At 42.8% G+C, this 18,515-nt stretch overlaps 1 protein-coding gene across 2 annotated transcripts in view; it reads left to right on the top strand.

Moving 5' to 3' along the window:
• Positions 1-10,517, top strand: part of Synpr (synaptoporin) — a 326,729-nt gene extending 316,212 nt beyond the window's left edge. For both annotated transcript variants that reach the window (XM_004661269.2, XM_004661270.2), the window contains 2 exons: positions 316-507; positions 8,865-10,517. In XM_004661269.2, coding sequence (XP_004661326.2) covers positions 316-507; positions 8,865-9,116 — 444 coding nt within the window. In that variant the 3' untranslated portion in view covers positions 9,117-10,517. The remainder of the gene's footprint in view (positions 1-315; positions 508-8,864) is intronic.
• Positions 10,518-18,515: the final 7,998 nt, after the last annotated feature.

Raw genomic sequence — 18,515 nt, 5'->3', positions numbered from 1 at the left:
GTAAGAGCACTTGCTCTGCAAGCATGAAGGCCTGAGAAGGTTTAATTTGCCTTGAGTTTGATTCCCCAGCAACCACATAAACAGCTGGGCATGGCCACGCGTGTATGTAGCTCTAGTTGGATTGAAAGGGAAGACTGGACTTTCACTGGGGCTTTTGCAAAATATAATAGCACAAATTTTATTTTAAGCATGTTTCTTCAGGTCCTAATACTATGGTATCTTGGTATTTTCCAGAAGACAACTCTGAGGTTGTGTAAACGACTAGATTATTTCCAGTACTCACATCTGTTTTCATCCTGTTTTCTATCTGTGCAGGACTTCATCGTCACAGTGGTCTTTTCCTTCTTGTGGCTGGTGGGCTCGTCTGCCTGGGCAAAAGGACTGTCTGATGTCAAAGTTGCAACAGATCCCAAGGAAGTGTTGTTGCTGCTGTCAGCCTGCAAACAGCCCTCCAACAAATGCATGGCTGTCCACAGCCCTGTCATGTCCAGCTTAAACACCTCCGTGGTAAGAAAGCTATCTACGCTTGCCCTGTTAGGTCTTTAGTTGACAATGAATGAGAAAGAGCGTATAAAAAGTCCTTGTGAGCCGGGAATGGTGGCGCACGCCTTTAATCCCAGCACTTGGGAGGCAGAGGTAGGAGGATCACCATGAGTTCAAGGCCATCCTGTGAATATCGAGTGAATTCCAGGTCAGCCTGAGTTAGTGGGAGACCCTGCCTCAAAAAAAAAGTCCTTGTAGAGCTGGAGAGATGGCTTAGTGGTTAAGGCATTTGCCTACATACCTAAGGACCAATGCTCAACTCCCAGATCCCACGTAAGCCAGATGCGCACGGTGACGTATACACAAGGTTGTGCATGTGAACAAGCTAGCACACATGTCTGGAGTTCAAGTGCAGTGGCTAGAGGCCCTGGCACAGCAATTTTCTCTACCATTAGAAAGCAAAGAAAGAAAAAATCCTTGTAAACATTTCTGCTTTCAAAATTGTCCCAAAATAAAGAGTGAGATTTCACTCCAGGGACAAGATCATCACTTGGTCTTCAAGATTCTCATGGTCACAATTCATACACTTTACTGTTACCAATTACAGAGTTCTTAATTTAAAACTCAACAGACATTAGCTTAGATAATAATCAAGTCAAAATCCTAAATCAGAGCTGATAGAAAACCTTAATGTCAAGGCCGATGCCCACCTTAAAAAATCAGTTAAGAAGACTATTTATTAGCCTAGAAGTTTCCTGGGAGGGAAACATTATTAAAGCCACACATAGAATATACCCAGTTGGTTGGAAAAAACCAATTCAGTAGGGTGCAGAAGGAAACACATGCTCTGAAAAGGTACTTAAACCAATTACGGTAATTTTGCATCTTCTCTGTATTCCAGTTTATTTGGTTGATGGCTTATAAGAGATACACTAAATTTGGGGCAGGAAAGATGGTTTAGTGGTTAAGGCACTTGCTTAAAAGCCTGATGGCCTAGGTTTAAATCCCCAGTACCCATGCACAGAAGCCTTGGTGAGCCCATTCTCTCTCTCTTTTCTCCCCCCTCCCCTTGCAAATCATAATAAATAGTTTTTGTCAAAAAAAGACACACTAAATTAGATTGTATCAGCTAATTTCTCATTGCTGGGACGAACACCTGGCCAGAAGCTGCTGACAGAAGGGAGGGAATAGGTTATTTTGGCTCATGCTTCAAGGTTGCAGTCCATCGTGGGGGAGAAGGCAGGCAGTAGAAGCTTGAGGTGGCTCGTCTCATTCAGTCCACAGTGAGGAAGCAGAGAGCAATGGATGCCAGCACCTAGCTTTCTCCTTTTTATTCAGTCCTGGACTCCAGACCATGGAAAGGTGCTGCCCACAATTAAGGTGGGTCTTCCCACCTCAATTAACCTAATCAAGATAATCGCTCATAATTCAGAAGCTAATGTAACCTAGATAAGCCCGCATAGGCATGCCCAAAGACTCATTGACAAGGTGATGTGATGTTCTGTCAAGTTATCAATGGATGAACCAATCAAATACTGTCATGTATGGCTCTTAAAGGAAAGGAGAAATACTGGCAGTCATTAGGGATGCTAAATTGGATTCTTAACCCATAAGTGCAAGAAACCATGTTATTCCAAACAAAAAACTATGTCTGAAAAAGATATAAGCTATATATACAAGGAGGCTTAGCAGTGTTTGTTATAGGAACAACATTCTTTAGCTAATCTTTTTTTAATTTTTTAATTTTCATTTATTTATTTATTTGACAGAGAGAGAGTATGGGTGCACCAGGGCCTTCAGCCACTGCAAATGAACTCCAGATACGTGCGCCCCCTTGTGCATCTGGCTAATTTGGGTCCTGGGGAATTGAACCTGGGTCCTTTGGCTTTGCAGGCAAGCATATTAACTGCTAAGCCACCCATCTAGCCCTCTTTAGCTAATCTTAATAGCAATCATCTTTGATTCAAAGTTTACCTCTGTTTCTGTGGATTCCTGAAATTCAGTCAGGGAAGATACTTGCAAAGTCCCTGATGAACTGACTGTAAAACCTACCTAGACAGTAACTATGGAAATAAAATATACATTAAAGTCTCATACTCATTCTTCTATATATTGCTGGCCACATTTAGAGATGCCTATTTGTGGTGTACATTAACATGTCTAGTGCTATGTCTGTACCTTATTTAAAGACAGTGTTTAATCAGAGTAATTGTAACCTTGATCTCTAATTCTAAGAGAACAATGAAAATTGCTTGAAGTGTTCCATCATCAATTAAACAGGTTGTTAGTCAATTGCTGGTTTAACAACCAGTTTCTTAATAAGTTATGGTATCCTGCACCGTCTTTTCAAGTCAACTTCTATTTTCTCTAGTTCGAGGCTCTAAGACAGGAATTATAAATAATAAGTAAAATGTTGTGTCTCTTAAAACTAAAAGAGGAATTGATTGAAACCAAATAATATAAAATACGTAAAAGAAGAAGCCTAGTGTAGTCTAAGTAAGTCAAAAGTCTTCTAGTCCCATGGGCTTAGGGAGATAGATCAGTCAGTAAAGAGCATGCTCTTGGGCATGAGGACCCGAGGTAGATCCCCAGAACCCATGTCAATAGCATGCACCGTCAATCCCAGCACCGGGGGTGCAAAGATGGGAGACCCCTGGAGTCTACTGGCCAGTCAGGCTAGCCTAGCGGATTCTGTCTCAAAGGAAGTGAACTCTGTTCATAAGGACAACAGTGAAGATGCCTCTGGCCTCCACACACGTGCTTGCACACACGTGCACCTGAGCACAGGTCACACACATCAATATGCGCGCATGCGCGCACACACACACACACACACACACACACACACATAAAAAGAGTGTTCTAACACCTCATAATAGGGGAGTTGATTAAAACTGGATAAAGCAAAATCAATCCTCATATCCCTAAAGTCAATTCTTTGGACATCACTCCTGTGTCTGCATTTGTTCAAATATTTGGATTTCGAATAATAGATACTAAGTCCAATGTCTTCAGGAAAATAGTTGTCTTTGGAAATATACCAAGTGCCTCATGAACCTGATGAGAGCAGAACCAGGCTTCTAGATATCTGAGACCAATGAATAGTTTCTCTGAATTTGCAATATTTTTTTTTTCTGCTCAAGTTGTAAAGTTCTGGGACAATGCTCAAGTCATCAGACTAAAATTTCCCTCCACAAAGGAAATCAGATCTATGTTACTAACACCTCTGTAAAGAATAGCAATCAACCAAAACACATTTTAAATTACAAACTTGCTTGTCTTCAAGTCATATTGAGCTGGCTTAGGCAAAAACTGAAAACAATGAGAAAAACACTGGAAGGATTCCTCTCTAGAGCAGAATCTGAGGCCATAAACTGGGAGGAAGCCAGGAAACCGTTCCTCGCTGCCTCTTTCTTACGTTTCTTTCGAGAGAGAATGTTACCCTGTTCTGCTTTTACCGTCTATGCTCCTATACCCACAGCAAAAGGTAGCCACTTTCAGTTTCAAAGCTTATATTTTCTTTTAAAGACTTAGACTAAACTCAATGTAGCCACATCCAATTTCACATGTCTTGAAAAGAGAGACTCCCATGGGCCTTTCTGGGAGGTGTAGCTGGAGGAGGAGAGGACTGGAGAACAGGGAAGACAAAACGTATCTTACAGAATTCACCCGACTGGGCAAGTGCAGAATTTGGAGAAGGAACCAGACACACTCCGTAAGTGGTGATGCCTACACAACCAAATAGATCAGAACATAGTAATCCTGTTTTCCACCTTGCTAATGCATTTAATTTGCTCGAGGCACTTTGCCATCTATAATCTTACAGTCATACTAAAAGGTAGGTGAGATATCTGGATGTTGTAGATACAGGTCACTGGTGTTAAGAGTAGCAAAAAAAGAGTTTCCCAATTTAATTATAGCGATGGCAAAAAGCAGACCTCCCTTGGTGTTGCCCTCACTCAAAGCAGCCAAACCCCGAGCTGGAGTGAGTCTACAAGAGAATATACATCCCACTGTGCAATAACTAGCTACCCTTATGCACAGAAATTCAGCACTAAAATTTAGCTTAACCATCTATGAAATGTGGATAATTATAAAACAGACCATGAGACTGCTGAACAAAGCTACCACATAGTATCCACCACATGGGAACGCTTAGGGCTCAACTATCTTCTACTCTAGGCAGAGAGGAATGTTTCAACTGAAAGCTGTTAGAAGCATGCATTCATTTTATTTTTGTAAAAATGATTTGATGGGCTGGAGGAATGGCTTAGTGGTTAAGGTGTATGCCTGCAAAGCCAAAGGACCCAGGTTCAATTCCCCAGGACCCATGTTAGCCAGATGCACAAGGTGGTGCATTAATCTGGAGTTAGTTTTCAGTGTCTGGAGGCCCTGGCCTGCCTATTCTCTCTCTCTCTCTCTCCATCAAATAAATAAAGTGGAATATTTAAAAAAAACATTTTATGTTTATTTATTTGAGAGAGAGACAGAAAGAATTGGCACACCAGGGCCTCCAGCCACTACAAACAAACTCCAGATGTGGGCATCCCCTTGTGCACCTGGCTTACGTGGGTCCTGGGGAATCAGATCGTGGTCCTTTGGTTTTGCAGGCAAGCGTATTAACCTCTAAGCCATTTCTCCAACCCCGTGCATCCATTTTCTAAAGTAATGTTAGAGCCCAGAGAGGAGCATGGAGGGAGAACGGTTGTCCTAGGCCAAGTTTCATCTATTTCTACTCCAGTCTCCCCAGCTCTACTCAGGAAAGGATACACCTCTGTAGGTGACCCTCATTCCATCCCCCCATTCTTCCTCATGCTCCCCAGTTTCCATCCGTCTCTCTGGTCTATACACCCCAGCATGAATCAGAGTCCTCTCCCAATTTCACTTGCAACAAATGGCCAGGGTCCAAGATGTGTGCCTTCAATGTGCTGGCCTGGAAATCGGTGATGGCTCCCTGACGACAGTGACAAGAAGCAAGTGCTCTGTCATGGGGCTCAGAGAGATGGCCCGTTGTGTTCTAATTTGAAACTGAATTTCCCGAGCTCTACATTCTTCTTGAATAGAACCTTTTTAAAAAACCAAGTAGCTACAAGTAAAAAAAGATGCAATCAAGACAGTGCAAACAGATAAAATGACATCCCCAGACAGAACCATCTCCTCATAGCTGAGCAGATCCCTTCACATCTTTTTTTCTGTTTGTGTATTGACTTATACTTAGAAAGATAGAATTAAATAATGATGTCCCATTTAATGAGAAGCATCCTAGTTACTCTATATGTGATTTAATACCGTGCACAGAGCTTTGTCAGTGGGTACCTAATTCATTTTAATTAAGTACCTATTAAACCTTAATTTATGTTTTACATCTTTCTCATCAAGCACTATGAAAAAGACGCTCAATTCATGCTAAGGGAAGAAAATAGTTTGCAACAGTAAAGAAAGAGGGAGGTAGGGAAAGAGAGGGAGGCAGAGGGGTCTTGATAAACGAGGCTTCATTAGATCAGTAGGGAGCCGAACTGCTCTGTTTTGTCCATTACCTTCTCTCAGTAGAACGAGAGCCCACTGCTGTGTACGTGGCAGCAAGAGGAGACTGGACACAAGGTGTGAGACTATGAAACAATTATTTCCAACACTGCGGACTGTACGCACATCCACTTGAATCCTTCCATCTACGCCCCAAGGAAACAAACAGTATCCTCATTCCACATAAGAAAATAAAGACTCCTAGAGATCCATTGCCTTATTGAACATCAAGGCCTGTCTGACTCTAAAGTCCGCCTAAGTCTCCGGCAGCCTGCGGGAAGTGGGTATGCCCCGGGGGCTCCAGCCCAGAGGGGGAGAGAGCAGCGAGAGCTCTGGTGCTTTGTGTCTGCTGGCCCTGGTGTTTTGCTGCACTCGTTCCTCTCTGCTCAGATCTATGGAAGGAAGCAATTTCTTCCACCACTGATGGAACTTCCCCTGGATCTGTAAGCATGAAATAAATGTATTGATTATATATCATTATATATTACACTATATATTCTATGTTATAATTTATTTAGTATGTAGTCTGTGTAAACTGTGTTTGGTTGGATGATCGTCCTAGCAATGTGGAGATGACTACCACACCCCTTCTCCAAGCCCAAGGTCTGCATCTTGTTGGAGCCAGCAATCCCGCCCCATGACATGTACACAACACTCTAACCATTTTGTTTAAAGCATAACTGTTGGGCTGGAGAGATGGCATAGTGGTTAAGCACTTGCCTGTGAAGCCTAAGGACCTCGGTTCAAGGCTCAATTCCCCAGTACCCACATAAGCTAGATGCACAAGGGGGCTCATGCGTCTGGAGTTTGTTTGCCGGGGCTAGGAGCCCTGGCGCACCCATTCTTTCTCTATCTGCTTCTTTTCCTCTCCTTGTGTCACCCTCAAATAAATTAAAATAAACAAAAGATAAAAATAAATTAAATAACTAAATAAAGGCCTAACTGTTGGCCCAGTAAGGGATTTCTAGAACTCCAGTACTATAGCCATTATCCACATTCATTTTAAATGGTTGATGTCATGCTGGAGTGGTGACTAAATACACTTCAATTGTATCATGGCTTTGTAGCATACTATTGCTGTCTGTCTCTAGTGGGTTTGTTAAAGCAGACTGCCTGTGGTTGATGCCCAAGTCAACCAGCCAGCCTTGGAGAGGCTGGAGAATAAGCCATGTATCAGGGAACTCCTGCCTAAGCCCCTGGAAACTGCAAATAGTTCTGCTTCCCTCCACCAGTTGGACCACGACTCACCAACACTATCGTGAGAGTAAGAGTTTTCCTAGAAAAATCTCACATCCATGAAATACATTCTTTTAATTTTCTAAGGGCTAGAGAGATGGTTTAATAATTAAGGCACTTGCCTGCAAAGCCTAAGGACCCAAGTTCTATTCCCCAGTACCCATGTAAACCAGATGCACAAGGTGATACATGTGTCTGGAGTTCATATGCAGTGGCTGGGGGCCCCGGAATGCCCATTCTATCAGTCTCTCTCTCTCTCTCTCTCTCTCTCTGTCTCTCTCTCTCTTTCTAAAATAAATGAATAAATAAAATATCTTTAAAAACCTCACATCCTGTTTTTGACAGGACATTTCACACTTCTCTATAACCTGGACTTTATTCACTAGTCAGATTTCATCATCCATTGCTGAATGGGAGAAGCAGAAACCACAAGAATTCAGAGGCTTTGCATCTATGGATACCACAGCTCACGGGCTCACTCTATGCCTCCCGAACCATTGCTAACTCAGCGCTTTCCACAAAACGACTCCTTCATACAAGCAGCATCTCTAGTCTTAATGAAAGGATGACATCATCCATTAATATATAGTTATTAAACCCAAAGTATCCAATTCTATGTTACCTGAAGATAAACTTAAACACATCAGGAATATCTCATTTTGGGAGATGACAGTGGCTTAGGTAAAGGCTGGTCTATGGGAATGAATAGAACAGGATTAAATCATATATTTACAACTTAACAAGTCATATGGCCTTGAACCAAATTCTTAGCCTTGCTAATGTTAGGTTCCACATTTTAAATATGAACATATAGTAGAGCTGACCTCTTCACTCAAGGGAATTAAAACATATTAACCCTTGACGTAGTGCCTAGAATGTAGAAAACATTCAGTGGAGGCCAGATTTTCTGCAGTGAAATCATGGTTTCATTATGGGGTCTGGTATCACACAAGTAAGACTATCGACTCATGGAATGTGAGGCAAAGTTTTATTAGATAAAAAGAAAGAAAAGAAAAAAAAGTCTGGTATACCAGATTTGTGCCCCAGAGGGAATGGGGGGGAGGGGCAGCCCTGAACTATTCCGAGTGTCAGCTTTTATTGGAAATAACCACATGATGTTAGGAAGAAAAAAAAAAAGGATGGGAATTAAACCCTAAATCACTATTTACAAGTGACAATTACAGCCATAAAAGTAAAAAAAGAAAGAAAGGAAAGGAACTTGTAAACAGATCTGTTGGTCAGTTACAGGAAGCGGCCCCTGGGCCAGTGACCAGGAGTCCCTTACTTAAGGAGTTTGCTCAAAAGTGCAGGCCCCAGGAAATGCTGTTCAGACCAGCAGAGCCTCCTGTTTACCCGCCATTAGCTAAACAAGTGTTTCATTCCATTCTTATGGGAGCTCCTACAAGGAAGTGACTTCTATTTTTCCTCCAAGCTAGGTATAAAGAAATGCAGAGAAATGTAACATTTTGCTCACTTTACAGTTTCAAATGAAAAGTTGGAACAGACTTCAAAATTTAAGGGATGTGTCACCTTTCCTACTTTGAAGGGCTGCTGGGAAACTGAAACTGTTCTATAGGTTTTTTGTCTCATCTGCCAATTCCTTCTTTCGGCTTTTCTTTCAGGTGTTTGGATTCTTGAACTTTATCCTCTGGGCTGGAAACATCTGGTTTGTTTTCAAGGAGACTGGCTGGCATTCCTCGGGTCAGAGATACCTTTCAGACCCCATGGAGAAGCGCTCTAGCAGCTACAATCAAGGCGGGTACAACCAAGACAGCTACGGGTCAAGTGGTGGGTATGGCCAGCAAGTCGGGCCCTCCTCTGATGAGTTTGGTCAACAACCTAGTGGCCCCACTTCCTTTACCAATCAGATTTAACGGGTTAGTATCTCTATTCTTCTGGAGCTAGCTTCACCATTTCCATTTCAAAGGCAGAAGAATTTTTGAAGAGTTTCGATCAATTATTAATGCAGAGAGTTGAATGTAAATTAGAAATCTGTAGTCCTCATTAAGGCAGAGAGGCCTGGGCTGTGATAAATGGTTCCTAGAGATGAGACGCCAGGAGGAAATATATTATGCATCACAAATGGGTAATTGGAGAGTACCTTGTTAAATACACAGATACTTTTATGGTCGTTTTGTATATGTGTTGAGAGAATAGGAGCATTTTGTAGCTTAGTCTTGAGTATGTAATAGCATAGAGTAAATTAAATAATGTTGAGTTTTCGTATGCACTTTGGTGCCAAATACATTTTAATGGTTCCTAGAAGATAAGTTGGTGTGCTACAGCATGCATGCATTATTATTTGTAAGTTTTAGGCCCTACAAGACTGCAAGTTTCTGTTTGTTTCAGGTAATTACTCTAGGTTTTTTTTTAAATTTGACAAATCAGTGCTATGGTTTAATGCATGCATAAGCATTTCTCGTACAATCAACATTTGATTGTAAAAAGATTTTTCATCATCAATTTGCTAAGTGGGCATTTAAAGAAATATATTCATTACTTTGTCTACTTTGAAATTTTGTCTCTCTGGCTTTATCAAAGTTCTGAGTGCATTATAGTTAATGTTTGTGTTTATTTTTTTTCCTGTTTATAGACAGTCAGTGTTATATATGCTAACTACCAGCTATATATCCAACTTACTTAGTTAGCTAAATGTTTACATTCTTGTAACTTTCTGTAATGTTTCCTAGCTCTTACCCTGTGAACCATGAATAATAAGGCCCAGTAATTTCGTGCTTGTAATATTTTCTTAGAATACTGGAGATGCAGGTTTCAATGTAACAGTTAAGGCATTGCTGTTGAAGCATTAATCTGGAAAGGATATCTGTAGTCCTGTTCAACTAATTCAGCATTTAAATTGTATTGGTTTTTAAAACTAATATGTCCCTCAATCAAATTGTTTATAATATTAAGCCAAAGCATAACCAAATTAGTAATTCTGTTAAATTAAATTAAAAACAGTTTCCATGTGCTACTATATCCCAAAGAGAGTTCTCATGGACTGTTGTCCCTAATGTATCCATTTTCAAGAAAATGCCGATGGTTACCTCTTTACTTCAACTCAATTGAACACCATAAGTAAAGGCAAGCTAAGCATTTCTGGATTAAAAAGTTGTTATCAAAGTACAAACTCTTTGTGATATCTGTGATGTTGGAAACAGGTTAGCACAAAACAGCCTTGTGTCTTAAATGCTATCTGTAACCAGTTTTTCTATCCTGTTGGATAAATCTGTATTGTGATATCTATTTGAACTCAATAAAGTTATTGCATACAATCTGGCTGAGTAGTGAAGAATTACAACAGCAAGGTCTGGTTGGCTTTAACAGTTTGAAAATAAAGATTAAAAGCAGTATCTCCAATATTCCCTCATCCCACCTCTCCCGCCCATCTTCCTAAGTACATGGTTGTTTATTTAGACTTTCCGCCATCCTAACAACTACACTTTACCTATTTCTACTCAAGTTACTGGGGACACAATGACAAGCAAAAGCAGAAACGGGGGCTGAAGAGATGGTTCAGTGGTTAAGATGCTTCCTGCAAAGCCTAACAACCCAGGTTTGCTTCCCCAGTGCCCATGTAAAGCCAGATACGCAAAGAGGTACATGCATCTGGACTTTGTTCTCTCTGTCTGTCTCTCTTCTCTCTATCTCTTTCTGCTTGCAAATAAATAAATGAATTTTTTTTAAAAAGCAGGCTAGAGAGATGGCTAGGCGGTTAGGGCACTTGCCTATGAAGCCTAAGGACCCAGGTTCAATTCTGTAGATCCCAGGTAAGCCAGGTGCACAAGGTGGCTCATGCATCTGGAGTTCATTTGCAGTGGCTAGAGGCCCTGGCATGCCAGTTCTTTCTTTCTCTTTCTCTCTCTCTCTCTCTCTTTCTCTCTCTCTGTCTTTATCTCTGTCTCTAATAAATAAATCAAAAATAAATCAGAAATATTTTTTTAAAAAGCAGAAATGGGCTTACAGTAAGAAGCTTGCATTCTCTCAGGAGAGACTGAGGCTGAGATCGTCATCTCCAGTGTTGCTGTGATGACAGAGGCGAACAACAGATCACAGAAGTTCTCATTAGGGAGAGATCTGAGCTCATTAGGGAGAGAAGGCCGGGAGTTTCCAGCCTAGACTCTGCACACGGCTTAACAAGGACCAGGCAGAAGGAAGCACGGCACAGACGGGGCTGATCCCGACAAGGCGCTCAGGTGACACACGCAAGAGGGATGGGCCTGGTTGCCAGAGAGTAGAGAGGCGCGCTTTGCCGAGGTACAGCTGCTGATGCGTGCAGAGCTCAGCACTGCTTAGAGGCCGTAATTAGGACTGCTATCTTGATCGTAAGGAAACTAAGGGAAGGAATTGAAGGATTTTTTTTTTTTTTAAGCAGGGGAAGGACACACTGAGATTAGCATTTTGGAAGGATCTCAGTGACTGCAGCAAGGAGAATGTAGTGGGAGACAACAGAAGAGAAAGACTTCTGGAGTCTAAAGAGATAAGCCACAGGCTGAAGATATAGCTAAGTGGTTAAGGAGGTTGCTTGCAAAGCCTGATGGCCTGGGTTCAATTCTCCATTCTCTCTCTCTCTCTCCCTTTCTCTATCTCTCTCTAAGCTCCATCTCTCTCCTTGCAAATAAATAACAAATAAAATATATTTAAGGAGAGAGAAAGAAAGAGGCCTTAACTCCTGAGCCCTGTTAGGCAGTACACTGGGAGCCAGAGGATGATACTACCTCCCGGGGTCTTCCTCCTCCCCATTTCCTGGGCTACTGGTTAAGATGGCTTCTTCCAGCTCTGTCCAGGAGAAAGATCACTTCTTTTTTTTTTAAATATTTTTTGTTTATTTTTATTTATTTATTTGAAAGTGACAGAGAGAAAGAGGCAGATAGAGAGAGAGAATGGGCGCACCAGGGCCTCCAGCCTCTGCAAACGAACTCCAGACATGTGCGCCTCCTTGTGCATCTGGCTAACGTGGGTCCTGGGGAATCGAGCCTCGAACCGGGGCCCTTAGGCTTCACAGGCAAGCACTTAACCACTAAGCCATCTCTCCAGCCCGAAAAGATCACTTCTCTATAGACTAAAGGAAACTGTCCAAGACAGCGAAACACCCCTGAGGAGAGAAACTAGTCTGAATAAGATCCACAGCTGTTGTCGCTGACAAATGGGACACAGTTCCTGCCCTGAGGGACATGCTGTCACCGTCATTGCAGAGACACAATAAAGAGCTGCTTAAATACAGAAGGAATTGCATTGAGCTGGTTTATTCCTTCTGGTTTCCAAAAAAAAATGTGTAAATTTGTCCTTTAAAAAGAAATAATAAGAGCAGGGCTGGAGAGATGGCTTAGTGGTTAAGAAGCTTACCTGCAAAGCCTAAGGACCCAGGTTCAAAACTCCAGGCCCCACATAAGCCAGACGCACAAGGTGACGCAAGCGCACAAGGTGCACGTGGGCACAAGGCGGCACATGCGTCTGGAGTTTGATTACGGTGGCTGGAGGCCCTGGTACACCAATATTTTCTCTCTCTCTCTCTCTCTCCTCCTCTCACTTTCACTCTCTCTCTGTCACATTAAAAAAAAAAAAAAAGGCCAGTCTGTTGGGTTTGCCTCAAAAAAAGCAAAAAGAAGAGTAGTTGGGAGCTGCAGTGACGGCTCAGGTGTTAAGTGTTTGCTTGTAAAGCCTGACGTCCTGGGTTTGATACCCCAGTACCCACATAAAGTCAAATGCACAAAGAGGTGCGTGTGTCTAGAATTCATCTGCGATGGCAAGAGGCCCTGATATGACCATACTCACTCACTGTCTCTCTGCCTATCTCCCTCTCTCAAATAAATAAACAAAATTATTAAAGAAAAATAAAAAGCTGGGCGTGGTGGTGCATGCCTTTAATCCCAGCACTCGGGAGGCAGAGGTGGGAGGATCGCCGTGAGTTTGAGGCCACCCTGAGACTCCATAGTGAATTCCAGTTCAGCCTGAGCTAGAGTGAGACCCTACCTAGAAAAACCAAAAAAAAATAAACAAATAAATAAGAGTAGTCATTGCAGCAGGGAAGCCTGGGAACATGTGCCCTGTAGACTGAATGGTTGTCTCAAGTTGACTGCTCACCAGCTGGGTTTAAAATTATTCACCATCTTGAGCCTTCACCCCACTGGAGGAGGTGACCTACACAAGTACAAGAGGTAGACTCTGAAACCAGACTGCCTGAGCCTCAAGCCCTGACTTGACAATTACTTTAAAAATTTTTTTTTTAGTTATTGGCATTTTTTCATGCACACGATAATGTATTTTTGATCATAATCCCCTCCCATTATGTGCTCTTGTCCAAGCGACCCATCCTCCACCCACTGAACCTCTTCTTCCCAACTAACCCTTCTTTGCCTTTGATGTCCTTCGTGTTGTTATTGTTGAGCGTGTGTGACCCACTGAGTTTAATGTTATTTACCAGAGGCCATGCAACTTGCCAGTGCAATGCCACTGAAGAAAATCCTGACACTTAATTTTTGTAAATTTTTTATATGTAACAGATCATACTCTTTCAGCCCCTATCCCATGTTCCCATTTCCCTGGGGGCCTCCTCAGTGGGGTTATGGGATTCACTGTGGGGTCATGAAGGCCTCAGTCAGTCTCTATGGGGTAGTGGCAGGAGGATGCCTCAAGGCATGCTTACCCACTCTGCAGCTCTTACAATCTTTCCGCCCTCTCTTCTGCTATGTTCCCTGAGCCATGCCAGGCCTGTTGGCAGTCTGATTTAGTATTGAGTTCTTTGTAGCCTCTGGATTTCTGCTTTGATAGTTTTTTTTTTAATGTATTTATTGGGCTGGAGAGATGGCTTAGTGGTTAAAGCATTTGCCTGCAAAGCCAGGTTTGATTCCCCAGGACCCACGTTAGCCAGATGCACAAGGTGGCACATGCATCTGGAGTTTGTCTGCAGTGACTAGAACCCTGGAGTGCCCATTCTAGCTGTACAAGTTGACTTAAATAGGGAAATGGGGCTGGAGAGGTGGCTCAGTGCTTAAAGGTACTTGCTTGCAAAGCCTAATGCCCTGGGTTCAATTTCCCAGTGCCTACATAAAGCCAGATGCACAAAGTGGCTTACGTGTCTAGAGTTCATTTGCAGTGGAATGAATCCTTAGTATGTCTCTCTCTCTCTGTCTTTCTCTCTCTCTCTCTCTCTCAAATAAATAAATAAATGAAAATACTTTTTAATGGAGAAATGTAAATCTATTCCAAACTGATAGAAGCCTGACATTTTATAAACTGACCTTCTTATTTTACTGAGTTGAGCAATATTTTTTCCCTCATGTCTTTGGAGCTTACCTGAAGACAAAAAGACTGAACAGACAAGTAACCAAACAAAATACCCGAGAATAAATATTTTATATATTACTTATTATTTGAGAAAGATTGAGAGAGCTAGGAAGAGTATGAATTTTGCCACTGCAAACAAACTCCAAATGCATGTGCCTCTTTGTGCATCTATCTCTACATGGGCACTGGGGAATCGAACCCAGACAGGCAGCGCTCACCTTTAAATGCTGAGCCATCTCTCCAGTCTAAGAATAAATTCTGGTGGACTTGTGGAGAAAAGAAGCAAGGGACCAGGGTGGAGAGGAGTGGAATGCACTGAGTCAGCAAGGTCCTCGCTGAAGAGGCGATTTGAAGCTGCAGGAGACAGGAGACTGGAAAGCCAGGGAGGAGTCAAACATGGGAGAACAGTTCAGGCAGAACACAGAGTATCCAAGAACCTAAGGTTGGAGGCTGCCCAATGTCTTTGAATTCAGCAATGATAACCAAAACAAAAACTTCTAGTGAAGCTGGAGTGTGTAAGGGGAGAGTCAGGGACTGAAGCTGGGGTTTGGAAGAGTAAGATTATGGAGGCCCTGGAGAATGAGAGAAGGCGATCATATTCCAAGAGAGGCGGGAACCAGTGACACGATGCCTTCTTCACTTCGAAAAGATCCCTTGATCAACTTCTTGGCTTTGATAAGGGTTCATGAGACTCTATGTACTATTTTTGGTATTTTCTTATAAGTGGGAATGCTGAGGACAGATAATTAATTCACTAGTTCACTCAACTGCCATTACTGAGCTCCTGCCACACACCAAACTCTGTTCTAGATACCAGGGGTATAGATTTCAGAAAGATTTGATTTGATGAAGACAGACGTTAACTCTATGCTTGCTGAGTTGATAGCCCAGTGTTGGGCAAAGAGGGCATATACAGATAAAGAAATGTGATAAACTCAAATCGTGATAAAAGTTAAGGAAATAAGACAAAATGAAAGAGAGCAACAGGGTCTGAGGAGAACGGGTATGGCATGACTCACCAGAAGCCCCCCAATGAGAAGGTGGTCTGAGCTAGGACGAGGACCCCAGGATCCTTCAGCGAACAGATATTGTCATAGGGAAATCTTAAATGTCATCCAAAAGTCTTAACAACCCTGATTGCATCTGCCTGCAGCAGGATGGCCCTAAAGATGCTGGTGTGGTTCCTCAGTAACAGTTGGAACAAGCCGAGTTCAGAGGAGCCAGAGGAGGACCAAACCCTTGTGAGCCCCTCGGCGATGCAAACAGTCCTTAATTGCTGCTACCAAGGATTGAATAGGCGCCGAGAACCGTGTTCAACACGCCATGTCCATTTTCCTCCTTAATGCACACAGGAAATACAAAGTGAAATGCTATTTCATACCTACTGAACCCTTGAAAACCCCAAGATTTGTGAAGATTAGGGAACCCATTCAAGGTCAGGGAGATGGGAATGGTAGAGTCCAACGGATACAGAAATCTAGTTCTTCCCCTGTGGAAATTACTTGCTCTGAGCTGTCTTTTATTAAAGGGCTTGGAAAAGGAAGCCACAAAAAGGAAGAGAAGTTGATCATTCCTGCTTCAAGATAAGTGTATGGGTATGACTAGACCCCAATCCACACATGACAGAGAGCGACCAAATAGCAAAGGAGCTGCTGTATTAGTCACTAAGGAGGGCTGCCTGGGAAGTGTGACAATTCCCCAGTACATTTGGACCATGCTCTCCATAGGCTACAGCCGATGGAGAAAACCATGGTGAGGATCACTGATTGCCGTCAACAAAAGCTCAGACTGTCAAGCGTCTCACTGAACCTGCCGTCAGGATGCTGAGACCCTGACAGCTGGAAGGAACGTTTTTGTCAGAGCCATTTATCAGCATGAATAAAGCCAGACTCTATTCTCTGGCTAAGTGAATTCATCATCAGAACTGCCAAAGGTCCAGTTGAAGTAAGAATGAGTTCTTCGCCTTCTTGAATGGAGCTGGGAACTCTGGCTGGGTTTTTGAACCTGGCTAAATCTTCTGTGTCTAGCATGTGCTTGCAAGGGTAGCCTTGGATCTTCCAGTCTCACATGGTAACTCACCTCTGTGAATAATACACATGGGATACAGAGAAAGCCTAGACTGAACTTGAGCTGCGTTCCTGGAAGGCATGTGTGTCTCTGTGATGATTTTAAATCTATATTTGAACATTTCTTTTAAATGGAAAGATCTCCCTAGCTGTGCCCTTGTTTACTGAACAAAAGAGCCAGTGGCAGTTATAACCAGTCTAAGAGGTTTCCTGGTGGTGGAGAAGTTTGCCTTTGAGCCTTTGTTATTTTATTAATAAAAGGACTGTTTGACCTCTTGTAGCGGAAGACGGTCTAATTAGTCTGTGCTGTAAACGACACTCACCGGGTCCTGTGAACTTGGGCTCATCTCCCTATTCCCCAGAAATGCTCTTGTTTGACATCTCACCTATTTCCATGCCAATGAGATGAACATAGGGAAAGCAAACACTGAACACTTGTCACAGCTTGAATATTTCCTCTTCTTTCCCGTAAACTGACCTACTGCTCCTGAGCAGTTCCCGCGCTGGTTACTTCATACACTCAGGTGTGCAGCCTGGTTCATTTCCACAGTCCTATTACTTCTGAAACTTGACGCATCCCATGTCTGACAAACCACCCTAAAGACTACAGCTGTCTTTTGTTTTGTGTCCATTGTTAATCCCATTCTCTCAAAGATCCTAACACCTTGCATTAAATTCACAGTTGTAATGAGTCGTTTCTGCAGAGTTCAGCAGCATGGCGCCATGCACACGCACAAGGAACCCGTTTTTCACACAGACATTTGCCTTAAATGAGACTTCGGGTCGGGCCTTTGCCTTGGGAGCTGAGCCCTGCGTGTTGTCTGCAGGCATCAGTAAATACTGTCACCAGTTTTGCGTGCACACTGATCATACCAGTTAGCAGCAGGATGTAGGCGTTATTTGAATCAGCATGGACTCAAACCTTGGTTTTAGCACTGAGACCAGGCCGTGCTCTGAGTCTCCGATTGCTCATCCCATAGCTGTGTGCTGGTTTTTTGGGAGTGCAACGCAAATTACTACCAACTTAGTGAAGTGGCCCAAAATATTACCTTATAGTTTTCCAGGCTAGAAGTGCAACATAGATTTCTCTGCACTAACATCAGAGGCTAACGGGTTTATATTCTACTCTGGAGCCTAAGGAGAAAATCTCTCTCTCTGTTATTTCCAATGTATGTAGCCTACCAATATCCAGTGGCCTTGTCCCTCCTTTTCTGTCTCTAAACACCAGATGAAGGGCTGGAGCAATGGCTTAGTAGTTAAGGTGCTTGCCGGTAAAGCTTAACAACCCAAGTTCGATTCCCTGGTACCCACATAAAGCCAGATGCACAAGGTGGCACATGCATCTGGAATTAATTTGCAGTAGCTATCAGCCTTGGCATAATCATTCTCTCTCTCTCTCTCTCTCTCTCTCTCTCTCTCTCTCTCTCATTCTGCCAAGTGTGGTGGCACATGCCTTTATCCAGCACTAAGGAGACAGAGGTAGAAGGATCGTGGTGAGTTCGAGGCCACCCTGAGACTCCATAGTGAATTCCAGGTCAGCCTGGGCTAGAGTGAGACCCTACCTCGAAAAATAACAACAACAAACATATAACAGTAGGTGAAGGTCACTTCACGCAGCATCGTTCTAACCTCCTCCCTGCTTTTCTCTTCTTTTAAGTGTGATCTTTGTGACCACACCATACAACTATGGAGCTCAGAATAATTCCCCAATCCAAAGTCAGCTGATGAGCGATTTCATTTCCATCAGCAACCTTTGCCCCCTTGGCCACTGAATTGAGCATATCCACATGTTCCAGTGACTGGGAGACTAACAGACTAGCATTATGGCCTTCGCACTACCCACCACACTGCCTTGTACACGAGCAATAAATTGCTTCTAAATTTGGAGCTAGATAGATTGCTCAGTGGTAAAAGGCATTT

This window comes from Jaculus jaculus, chromosome 16 (assembly GCF_020740685.1).
Source record: "Jaculus jaculus isolate mJacJac1 chromosome 16, mJacJac1.mat.Y.cur, whole genome shotgun sequence".
Lineage (NCBI taxonomy): Eukaryota > Metazoa > Chordata > Mammalia > Rodentia > Dipodidae > Jaculus > Jaculus jaculus.
This window is presented reverse-complemented; position numbering and strand designations above follow the sequence as displayed.